This window comes from Leptopilina heterotoma, unplaced genomic scaffold (assembly GCF_015476425.1).
Source record: "Leptopilina heterotoma isolate Lh14 unplaced genomic scaffold, ASM1547642v1 Lhet_31, whole genome shotgun sequence".
Lineage (NCBI taxonomy): Eukaryota > Metazoa > Arthropoda > Insecta > Hymenoptera > Figitidae > Leptopilina > Leptopilina heterotoma.
In genome coordinates, this window is record NW_025111011.1 from 1,267,817 (window position 1) to 1,280,588 (window position 12,772).

General features: G+C 21.1%; 2 protein-coding genes and 1 long non-coding RNA gene across 3 annotated transcripts in view; 2 read left to right on the top strand and 1 right to left on the bottom strand.

Annotated features, from left to right (window-relative positions):
• LOC122504662 (nucleoredoxin-like) overlaps positions 1 to 12,772 on the bottom strand; it is a 106,981-nt gene that overhangs the window by 46,281 nt on the left and 47,928 nt on the right. The window lies entirely within an intron of this gene.
• Positions 1 to 12,772, top strand: part of LOC122504664 — a 98,956-nt gene that overhangs the window by 36,484 nt on the left and 49,700 nt on the right. The gene's annotated exons all lie outside the window — the stretch shown is intronic.
• On the top strand, positions 2,768 to 6,294 carry LOC122504660. The gene is made up of 2 exons (XM_043615854.1): positions 2,768 to 2,924; positions 4,457 to 6,294. The coding sequence occupies exon 2, from the start codon at positions 4,505 to 4,507 to the stop codon at positions 6,005 to 6,007; it is 1,503 nt and encodes a 500-aa protein (XP_043471789.1). The 5' UTR covers positions 2,768 to 2,924; positions 4,457 to 4,504; the 3' UTR covers positions 6,008 to 6,294.

The following is a 12,772-nucleotide window of genomic DNA, read 5'->3' on the forward strand; positions in this document are numbered from 1 at the left end:
ATATTTTCTTTCATGTTTATTTCATTTTTTATAATTATTTATTATCATAATTATATATTAAATAATTCCTCCCCCCCCCCACACTCCTAAAGTGCGAACCAAATTTATTACAGGGTTGCCACGTAACCTGGAAATCTGGAAAACCTGGAAATGTCAGGGAATTTTTATAAACCTTGAAAAAACCTGGAAAAGTCGGGGAATTTTGATTGGAATCCTGGAAAATTATTCTTTTCTAAAGTTATTGTGCTTATTCTTGAAATCTAATTTTTCTTTAATTCAATTTTCTTAATTCAAATTTCTTAATTCAATTTTAAAAGAGTTGCTTTTATAATTTTTCTTCGCAATAATTCAATTATTTTCATAAATAATAAAAAAAATTATAGATTTACAATTATTTTCATAAATAATCAAACTCATCGCAAAATTTCAATTATTTTTAATACAATTTTAATGGAATTTCTCGAAAAATGTATAATTATTCTTAAAAATTTTATTCATATTCATCAAAGAAATTCAATTATTTTCAAAAGTAATTAAATTCTTCGCAGAAATTCAATTATGGTCAAAAGTTTAAAAAATTTATCGTCAAAATTTCAATTATCTTTATAAATATATTAAAATTTTTCTCCAAAATTCAATTATTTTCAAAAATTTTAATGAAATTCTTTTTAACAAATTCAATTTTTTCTCAAAAATTCTCCTCCAGTCAATGATTTTCAATATCTACTATTTTAATAAAATTTTCCAAAAGAAATGAATTATTTTAAACATATAAATAATTCTATTATTTTAAAAAATATTCAATTTATGTTTACAGAGATTCAATTATTTTTATAAATATGTAATACAATTTTTTACAGGGATTCAATTATTATTTTCATAGATAATAAAACTCATTGCAGAATTTCAATTATTTTTGATACAATTTTAATCGAATTCCTCGAAACATGTAATTATTCTTAAAATTTTATTAAAATTCGTCAGAAGAATTCGATTATTTAAAAATTTGTTAATAAAATTCTTTATGAGAATTCAATTTTGAGAAACATTCAATTATTCAATAAATTATTTATTTTTGTATTAAAAATAATTAGGTATTTAAAAAGAAATATTATTAAAAAATTCGTCTCAAGAATTCAATTATTTTCAAAAGTAATAAAATTCTTATCAGAAATTCAATTATGGTCAAGAGTTTAAAAAAAGTTATAGTCAAAATTTCAATTATTTTTATAAATATTAAAATTTTTTTCTAGAATTAAATTATTTTCAAAAATTTTAATAAAATTCTTGGCAATATTTCAATTATTTAAAAAAATTTTAATAAAATTCTTGACAAAATTTCAATTATTTTTAAAAACTTTTCTCAATTCAATCAAATTTTTCACAGAGATTCAATTATTTTTAATACATTTTTAATCTAATTTCTCGAAAAAAGAAATTATTCTTAAAAATTTGATTGAAATTCGTCAAAAGAATTTTAATTACCTATTTAAAAATTTGTTGATAAAATTCTTTAAATGAGAGTTGAATTTTAAAAAATATTCAATTCTTCAATAAATTATTTTTTTTGTATTCAAATAATTGAATTGTCGTAGAATTTTCTAATAATAATTGATTAAAATATGAATTTCAGTTAAAACTTTAGATAATAATTGAGTTTTGAAAAGGTTTCAAATCATAATCTTTGAATGTTTGAATTTTTCATAGTTTTAACTTAAAATTGTGTAGATTTAATTTTTTTGTAAAAGTTGAATTGAATTTTTTCGAAGTTATTGCAAGTTTTTATTTTCTAATATATATTTGATTGAAGAATTTCCGAATACCTGAATAATCGATGAAATTTCGTAAAATTGAATTTTAAACAAAAGGATTTGAAAATGTTGAAAGAAATTTTTCAGAAATTATTAATAATAATTAATTTACACTTTATAAAGAAGAATTATAAAACAATTATTATAATTATTATTATTATTATTATTATTATTATTATTATTATTATTATTATTATTATTATTATTATTATTATTATTATTATTATTATTATTATTATTATTATTATTTATTATTATAATTATAAAACAATAATTGAATTAAAGTAATGAAAGTAATTTTGTATAAGTTACAGTAACAATATTCTTATAATAGGTATAAAATGATGATTTTGTCAGTCCAACATTTTTAATTATTATAAAAAATGAAGATATCGATTGCTCTGCGTCTAAGACTCGGAGTGATCGATATTTTCATGTTTTATAACAATTTTTTATAAGGTATTTAATTTCAAAAAGGTTTGAATTAAAAATTTTGTAAAATATAAATGTATTCCGTTTTTTAACTTGGAAAACCTGGAAAAGTCAGGGAATTTGAAATGAGCAAAAGCATGGCAACCCTGTTATTTATTTCACACTGCTTCGAACTGTAGTTAAATATAATTATTATTCAGGGAAAAGTAAGAGATTTTTATTAAAAGTATTGAAAAAAAAATTAAATTTTTAGAATTCAGAAGAAAATTCTGAATTTTGGTGACTTTTGTTTTCCTCATAAACTATGAATTTTTGATAAAAATACTTTATTTATGTTTATTCTATCTAGTCAAGAAGAAATAATATTTGTTTTTTAAATTTATACATTTGTTCGACCTGTAGTTTTTCTATTGGTTAACAGAACATCTATTCACTGATAAATAATATTTTTTTTCTCCCATTCTGAATTATTGCAACTGTACAAATTCTATTGGATAAGTACATAAGATTTGGAGATATTTTAAATAATATTTACCATGAGCAGTATATAAGTTGGAGAATCACGTATAATTTTTAAAGTTTTCTGTTACGTGCCATTAAGTTTGAAACAAAAAAGAAATAGTAAACTTCGTCTGATTATTCCTGTGTATTAAATATACGAATAAGTTTGACATCAAGGCGGTAAGAATTTACAATTTTAAAGATCAAATTAATATTTTTTCGAAATACTTTATTAGTAATATTTACAGATTTTAAATTAGTATTTTCTTGATTATCCTTTCTGTGTCAAATTTTCATGTTCAATTAATTTTTATTTTCACTTCAAAAAAAAAAAAAAATTGAAATTCAATAATATTTTTGAAATGAAAGTTAAAATATAAATGAAAATCTGTCACAAGAATTAAAAATAAAAAAGTAAAAGTTAAAATCTGTAAAAGTACAAATAAAAATGAAAGTGAGGGTAGAAATGAAATGAAATAATCGTTCCCTCTGGATAGCATAACGAGAACAACTCTTCTCTTTTTTTGTATCTATTTCGCATAATTTTTCGTTTAATTTTAATTAATTTAACTATAGGTATTAAACTAGCGATAACTCGCGAAAATTGTTGTATTAATTTATATTTATAATTAATTTGTTATCACCAAAAATAAATCCTTTATTGTGACCAGTTATTGTTTCTCAATCAGAAATATTTTTTCTAAAAGATAAAATTTATTAAAATTTCCTCAAGAAATGTTACATATAAAAAATTATGTATATGTTTCACTAGGAGACAAATAAATACAAAAGATTAGAATAATAATATTTTTAATATTCTTATGCGATTTCACTAAAAAAAAAACATATGATTGAAGCAATCGTAAATTTTTCAAAATAATTTCCCTATGCTCTGAAAGTTCAAATGGACAAAATCTTTTCCTATTTAAATATTTTTAAAATCCTTATTAATAAAATCAGATGTCTGTCTGTTCATTGCTTGAAACTTCAAAATGTTAACATGATTAGTTATTATGGACATCATAGATTCCAAAAATATTCTTAAAAAATTTAATGTATGTACGTATGTCTGTCACAAAAACTTTGTACCCCAATCACACAAAAACATGTGAATCGATTTAAGTTCAACTTGGTAGGTTATTAGGTATTGACCCAAGGAAGGTTTATAAATTTACAGATTTAAAGAATATTAATTAAAATGGGAGATATTCAATTTTTTCAAAAAAATCGAAAATTTCAAATTTTTTTATTTTTTTATGGATTGTTTTTAAAGTTTCTATACTTGGGTATTACATGTTATTTAGTCACATTTTAGCATAATTTTGCAAAAAAATAAAGTTCTATAACTAATATGTAAGTATAAACATGTTTTCAAAAAATCGAAAATTTCAAAATTTTACATTTTTTTATGGATTGCTTTTGAACTTTCTATATTTGAGTCGAAGACGGGTACGACAGCTAGTTACTATATAAAAAGATAATTATAATAATTAAACTTTTACTCAGTTAAAAATTAATTCTTCGAAGGTACAAAAATTTTGTTTTGTAAAAAAAATATAAATTTAAAACAGTAAATGAATATTATCGTTTATTTTATCGCTTAAAACTTCTGGAACATTAAAAAAAACTACTTTTATATTCTATATTATGTCCTTTACTGACAAGTTTCATTGCTATCAGTTTATAGTTAATAATATACATATTATTTCCAGACATTTAAATATCAATTGGAAAAAGTTACAAGACATTGTTTATCAATCATGATAAGACTGGCAATAATCTGCTTTCTAATTTCCATGATCGAAAGCAAAGATTTTAACTTTGGTATTGATCAGTTAAATAAATTAGCACTAGATTTCGAGGATTCGAAATTTCGAATGGATGAAGCAACTCGAGGTCAAAGTGGAAATGCGGCAATTGTCATAGGCAATGGAAGAGGGGGCAAAAGTACACTAATTAATTACTTAATGGGAAATGAATTGGTAGCTTACAGGCTTCATAATTATGATAGCATTAAAATAAAAAAAGCTAACGAAAGTATCCAAGGACCAGAAATTGGTGCTGGACCACTGTCAACGACTACAATTCCCTTAAAATGGAAGTCAACAAGGCCAGAATTACAGAATTTGGACTTATGGGATGCTGCTGGATTTTCGGATAATAGAGGTGTAGAGCAAGATTTAAACAATTCCTTTAATCTGTATCATTTGACAAAAAAATTAGATTCTCTGAAATTTATTTTAATTATCGGCTTTGACGACATTCATAATACAAATATTCAACATATTTTGAAACTTTTAAGAACCTTAGAAAAATATTTTTATTACAATTTTGAAGATATGTTTCAAAGTATATCAGTAATTATCTCAATAGCACCTCATCAGAGTGATAATGGATTTCCAGTCAATTATGATTATCTAAATTATAAATTAAATAGCAGTTTATTATCAAGTCCAGAATTGGATATATCCGAAGTTTCAAAAGACTTTGTACGGTATATAATAAATAATAGACAACAAGTAGCATTCTTCAGGAAAGCGGAGAAATTAGGGAAAGTTCATTCTGACATCGATGACAATATTATTCCAGCTATTAATAATAGCAAGAGCATAAGCTACTCATTTCACCAGAATGTAGGTTTTCCAATTTCAGAGTACTCTAAAAATTGCCTACTACACGCCATTGATGACATGCTGATCCTAAGTGAATTTGACACATTACAGAAACAATTTGAAAACTTGTTCATTGAACAGTTTGATGCTTTGAATAAATTGGAAGATACAAATACATTAAGAGCAAATAAAGACAATTTAGAAAAAATCTACAATCGTATTGATATTTTGGCATGGGATAATTTGGATGCAAAGGTTAAAATGCAAATTCTGAGTGTTAATTTTGATACTGCTATAAACTTCACTGAGGATGAATTACTTAAGAAAATTAACATAGCTGAATTTATTGATAGTTTACTTACGACTGACAATATGGAAAGAATTCATATTGCATTAGATGCAATTATTAATTCAGTATATTACAGAATAGCACAACTGATTTCATTATGTGAACTGAAGGTTAACCAAATATCATTAACAGACTATAAAGAAAAAATGAGCAAAGATAATGCGATGCTTGCCAAGGAAAAAAAAGATTTGCAGGATAGAATACAAAAGCTGCAGAAAGAACCAAATCAAGAATGCTTATTGGACAAATTTGTACGGAATGTTAAAGAAACTTATACGGTCATAGTTGATGAAATTGGGTAATTGTAATTTAAAAAAGATGGTGTCGTCTACTGTATCTAAACAAACAAGTATTTAAAAAAACAATCATTATATATTATTACAATACCCAATTTCCATAATATCTTCTCTTGAAAATTTTCAGTAAAATTTTAAAGAATAATAGCTTTTTTCGACAAATTCATTATCATAATTTCAGTGATTGAAGCAAATATAATTTAATTGACTAAAAGATTATTTGATATAAATATTTATTTGATAATACACAAGTAATCGGATATTTGAATGAAATATATTTTTTTCAGTGTAGTATAACACAATAAATATATGCAATAAAAAGAAAGTCTAATTTTTTTATACATTCTGTTTTACAACAGAAAATAATAATTAATAATAATTAATAGTAATAATGATTACAGTAATGCTAATAATTTTTGTAATTATAAATAATTATCGCGCTGTATTTTAATTAGAAAGGTAAATGATTGAATTATGGAAAAGGAAAATATTGTTGTAAATTTTGTTAAACAGACAATAGACTTAAATTACGAGTGTGTATATATATATATATTTATTTGCTCAAAAAAGGGTTGATATAATTGATTTTAAAGTACAAAACGTTGAAACGAAAATGCTGAATGCAGTTTCATGTCTAATTTGAAATTGTTTAAATTCAAAGGTAAAGTTTACTCTGGAAACTTGAAGTTTCGGAATCAATGTTCCGAACTCGTAGGTAAACTTTTCAGACAAACTTCAGAGTGTCGGTGTGGAAGTATTTCTCTCCTTCTCTATCTCTCCTTCTTCTTCTTTTTTTCTCTCCACTTGAATCCCAAGGGACAGTAAAAGCTCTTTCAAACCGAAAAGTAAAGCGAGTTACCGCAAAGTCCACTGCTGTTGAGGGCATCTTTTAAAAAGTTTATAATAATCTTAAAAACTTTTGTCAGTATCCACTTTTATAATGCGATGTTAAATATAGATTTCTTTCTATATTTTTTTATTTATATTTATTTTTATTTATTGTGTATGTTATTGTTTTTTATATTTTTTGTTTAAATTTTTTGTTTTTTAATTATTTAGTTTTTAATTTATATTTTCATTTACTCTTTAAATTTCAGTTGGCAGAAATGTTAACTAATTTCAATTAGTGACTGCCTTTTTGCTTTTTAATTACTAAATTTGACTAATAAATAGTAATTTCTACTAAGTTTATTAGTAAAATTTACTAATTCAAAAGCAAAAAGTCACTAATTGAAATTAGTAAACATTTTTACTTATTTAAATTTAGAAAGTAGATTTTTAATTTTAATATTAAATTTAATTAGTTTAAATTAAAATTGAAAATAAAATTATCTTTACTATTAAATATTTATTTACCTTGAATATAAATTTATTGCATTATATATTTATTAATTGTAATTTACTACTTTTTTTACGATTTGCTACTATTTGGATACTTCTTTTTCGATTTGTGACACTAAAAGCTACTTTTTTTCTTTTTTTTTTAGAATTTACACTGCTTTAAATCAGCTAATAATTGAAATAAAAAATTATTATCAAAAATTTTTTTAATTTCTTTGAAATGATTCAATTATTTTGAAAAATTTTTCGTAAGAATACAATTATTTTTTCAAATAATAAAAATCTTCGCAGAAATGTAATTATTTTCAATATATCTACTATTATTTAATAAAATTTCCCAAAAGAATTCAATTATTTAAAAGAATGTTAATAAAATTCTTTGTAAACATTCAATTATTTTCATAAAAAATAAAATTTTTACATGAATTCAATTATTTAAAATAAAGTTTCATTGAATTTTTTCGAAAAAATCAATTATTTAAAAGAATTTTTATAAAATTTTTCTCGGGAATTCAATTATTATTTAAAACTTTTAATTCTATATATAAGAATTGAATTATTTTCAATAAAATTTTAATTAAATTCGTCGAAAAAAATTTGTTAGACTTCAATTATTCAAGTAAACCATAAAATTTTTCGCTGGAGTTCAATTATTTTTAAAAATAATTAAATACTTTAGATAAATTCAATTATTTTGAATATAATTTTTTAAAAAATTTTCCTAAAAATTCAATGATTTTCCCAAATAATGAAAATCTTCACAGAAATTAAATTATTTTCATTATCTAACTATTATTTAATAAAATTTCCCAAAAGAATTCAATTATTTAAAAGAATTTTTATAAAATTCTTCTCGGGAATTCAATTATTATTTAAAAATTTTAATGTAACTCTTCACAGAAATTCAATTATTTTTAAAAATTTTATTAAAATTCTGTATAATATAAGAATTGAATTATTTTTAATAAAATTTTAATTAAATTCGTCGAAAAAAATTTGTAAGAATGCAATTATTCAAGTAAATAATAAAATTCTTCGCGCGAATTCAATTATTTTCATAAATAATAAAATACTTTAGATAAATTCAATTATTTTGAATATTTCATTATTTTTATAGATAATAACATTTTTAGAGGAATTCAATGACTTAAAGTTAAAATACAATTTTCATAAAATTTTTGAACAAAATCAACTATTTAAAATATTTTATTCTTTGCAAGACTTAAATTATTTTTATAAATAACGTTTCACAGAATTTAAATTATTTTTTATACAGTTTTAAATAAATTCCTCGAAAAATGCAATTATTTTTAAAAATGTTATTAAAATTCTTCGAAAGAATTCAATTATTTTAATAAATTTTGATAAAATTCTTCATAAGAATTGAATTTTAAGAAATATTCAATTTTATTCAATAAATTATTTATTTTTATATTTAAATAATTGAATTTTCGTAGAATTTTCTAATAAAAATTGATTTAAAAATGAATTTTAGTTAAAATGTTAGATAATAATTGAATATTAAAAGCATTGTAATATAATTTTTAGAAATAATTGAATTTTGAAAAAATTTCAAATTAAAATCTTTGAAAATTTTAATTATTGTAAAACTGTAACAATATTTAATTTAAAATTTTTTTTTAAATATACATTTAAAAATTATTTTTAAATATAATTGTATTTTTGTAGAATTTAAAATTAAAATTTAGAAAATTATTGAATTTTGTAAAAATTTAGAATTCAAGTTATTAGCAGTATGAGAAAAAATGTAAATTTTCTATGATGGGTTTTTAACCCGTATACTATTGAAAAATAAATAAATGATGAAAATTAGAAAAAAATACAGAATTAAATTTTTTGATTTTTCTGAATCATCTAAAACGAGTTGTTTTTAGTGGTCAAATTTAATTTTCCAATAGCTACTTTCTTTTACTACTTTTTTCGGTCTTAAAGCTACTTTTTACTAATTTTTTAAAATTAATTATTGAGTACGAGGCCTGATATTTTGATAGATAATATTATATTTTTATTTTTTCATTAATTCAAGAAAAAATGTTCATTAATCCAAAAAATGTTCAACAATATTTCCCAATTGGAATAATTTTCACGTTAATTTCAAGTATTTTTTCTCTCTTTTTTTCATTACACAGATTTTTTTATCAAGTACGTAATTTTTATTTTCATCCGCAATGTCTCTGCGTTAATGAATTGGTAATGAAAATTCTGATGAGACTAATAAATATCATCAGTTGCAAAAAAAAAAGAAAAAAAAAGTGGACAAAGTATATATGAGCATCACATGACATCGATTTAAAAAAGAGAAAAAAAAGGAGGAAAAAAAAACTTCTTTATTGTGTATGAAAAGGGGCGTTGCATCAGATCACATTTCGAGGGTCTTTCTCGAGTACTCTCCCCCCATTTGCTTGTTTTTATGGCACCCATGAGTGCGATTACGCAGGTTTATATACCTCATTGATGTGTACGTGTAATAAAGCGCATAAATGAGTGTGTGCGAGTTTCTGACTTTCTTCCGGGCTTTGCCAATTCAGATTTCAAAAGTGACAGGAGAAATGCTTACATTTCTAAAGATTATTCTACGCGAAAAATAAAATGAAAATGTCCCTCCTACCCTCTTGTTGATATATATATGTGCATTCATGATGTTTGTGAAAAAAAATACTTTCAATCATGATTTTTGTCTCCTTCATTTTATGTGAAATGTCATTTTATATTTTTTATACATTTGAAACCGTTTTTTTTTTGCATTCATTTCTTTTATCTCGACATTCGTGTATATAAATCGTCGTTTATAGCGAGTAAATATTGCAAAATTCGATAAATATATATTTTGACGTCGCGAAAAGTTTGCAGCTTTTTGAAAAAACAATATTATTGGCGTGCATAACAAAATTTTATCTTTTCTTTTTGGCCAATTGTTTTTTTTTCTAATTATTAAAAATCATGGATTAATAGAATTTTAATTAAAAACATTTTTAAAAAAATTAAATTTTGGAGAAGTTTAAAAATGATTGCAGAAATTCAATTATTTTCAAAAGTAATAAAATTCTTTGCAGAAATTCAATTATGTTCAATTTTTTTTTTAAATTCTCGTCAAAATTTCAATTAATAGAATTTTTCTTCAAAATTCAATTATTTTTAAAAACTTTAATAAAATTCATGACAGAATTTCAATTATTTTCAAAATTTTTTTTCCAATTCAATGATTTTCAACATCTTTTAATAAAATTTTCCAAAAGAATTTAATTATTTAAAAAAATTTTAATAAAATTCTACTCGAAAATTTAATTATTTTCATAAAAGAATTCAGTTAGTTTTAGAAACTTCTATAAAATTCTTCTGCACAATTGAATTATTTCCATAAATAACATAATTCTTCAGATTTATTAATTAGTTTGTATATTATTTAAAAAAAAATTTCCCACGAATCCAATTATTTTCATTTTACATAAAATTTTTCAAAGCAATTTAATTATTTTAAAAAGTAATCAAATTCTTCGCAAAAATTCAATTATGTTGAAAATTTTTTTAAAAATTCTCAGAATTTCAATTATTTTTATAAATAATAAAATTTTTCTCTAAAATTCAATTATTTTCACAAATTTTAATAAAATTCTACGCAAACATTCAATTATTTTTATAAAAAAATAAAAATTTCACGGGACTTAAATTATTTATAAATTTTTCAATAATTTTTTCGCACTATAATTCAATTATATTTATAAGTACTGAAACTCATCGCAGAATTTCAATTACTTTTAATATAATTTTAGTTGAATTCCTTGAAAAATTTAATTATTCTTAAAAATTGTTATTAAAATTCGTCAGAAGAATTTGATCCATTTAAAATAATTGTTAATAAAATTCTTTATGAGAATTCAATTTTAAGAAACACTCAATTATTCAATAAATTATTGTTTTTTACAACTTAAATAATTGAATTCTCGTATAATTTACTAATAAAAATTGATTTAAAAATGAACTTCAGTTGATACTTTAGAATATTAAAAGCATTGTAATATAATTTTTAGAAACAATTGTATTTTGAAAAAATTATTTCAAATTAAAATCTTTATAAGTCTGAATTTTTCATACTTTTAACAAACAATTCTGTAGAATTTTTTTTTTTTAAAAGTTTAATTAAATTTTTTTTAAAAATTATTTTAAGTTTTTATTTTCTGAATAATAATTTGAAGATTTTACGAATAATCGGATTTTCGTGAAATTGAATTCTAAACAAACGGATTTAAAAATTCTCAAAAAGAATTTTTTCAAAAATTTTTCAAAATAATTTGATCTAAGAAAGAATTTTAGTTGAAAATTATAGAAAATAATAATTAAAAAAAAATTAATTAACTATAATAATTTGAATGTTCTTTCATTCTTTCATTCATTCACTTTTTCTGCCCCTCACACTCTAAAGTTGTCTTTTGTTTATATTTTTGTTATCTTTAGATAGATTGTATATTATATTATTATGTTATAATTATTTTTATTTTATAATTAATTCAAAATTGTAATGACAAATAGAAATCATCACAACTATTTTCCACTTCTTTTCATTAAAAGACTAAAATTTTGTTAAATATTATGTTTTGTCAAATTGAAATTATGCAGATTTTTGTTTTCTACTTCTAAACAAAATTAGAAAATTGTTAAACAACTGTGATTAAGAAATCGAAAATTTATTTATTTTGCATTATTTTTGCTTATGAATCACAATTTTTTGAACAAAATTATTATTTTGTTTTAGAAAAAGAAGAAAAGTATTTGCACAATTTCTATTTTTAATCTTATTTTTGGAACAGGATTTTTCACAGGAATTAAGATATTCAAAATTTTCAAATTCAAACCTTTTTTAAATTAAACAACTTATAAAAGTATTGTTATAAAACATGAAGATATCGATTGCTCCGAGTCGAAGACTCGGTGTAATCGATTTCTTCATGTTTTCTATTAATTAAAGATGCCCGAGAGATAAAATCATTATTTTATATTATAAGAATATTGTTACTGTAACTTCATCAAAATTATTTTCATCGTTTTAATTCAATTATTATTTTATAGAATTTTAAATTATTGTTTATGAAAATAATAATTGAATTCCTTAAAAAAAATTTATTTTTTGTGAAAATAATTGAATTCCTGTGAAATTTTTATTATTTATGAAAATAATGAAATGTTTGCATAAAATTTTGTTAAAATTTTTTTTAAAATAATTGAATTCATTTTGGGAAATTTTATTAAAATAGTAGATATTGAAAATCATTGAAATTAGAAAAATGCATTTTATTTTTGAAAATAATTGAAATTATAGGACAATAATTTTTTTGACATTTATGAAAATAATTGAATTTTGGAGAAGAATTTTGTTATTTATAATGATAATTGTGATTTTCACGAGAATTTTTT

What these genes read in the sequence shown, in the direction of transcription:
- LOC122504660 (XM_043615854.1), top strand. Translation starts at nt 4,505, where the DNA reads ATGATAAGACTGGCAATAATCTGCTTTCTAATTTCCATGATCGAAAGC.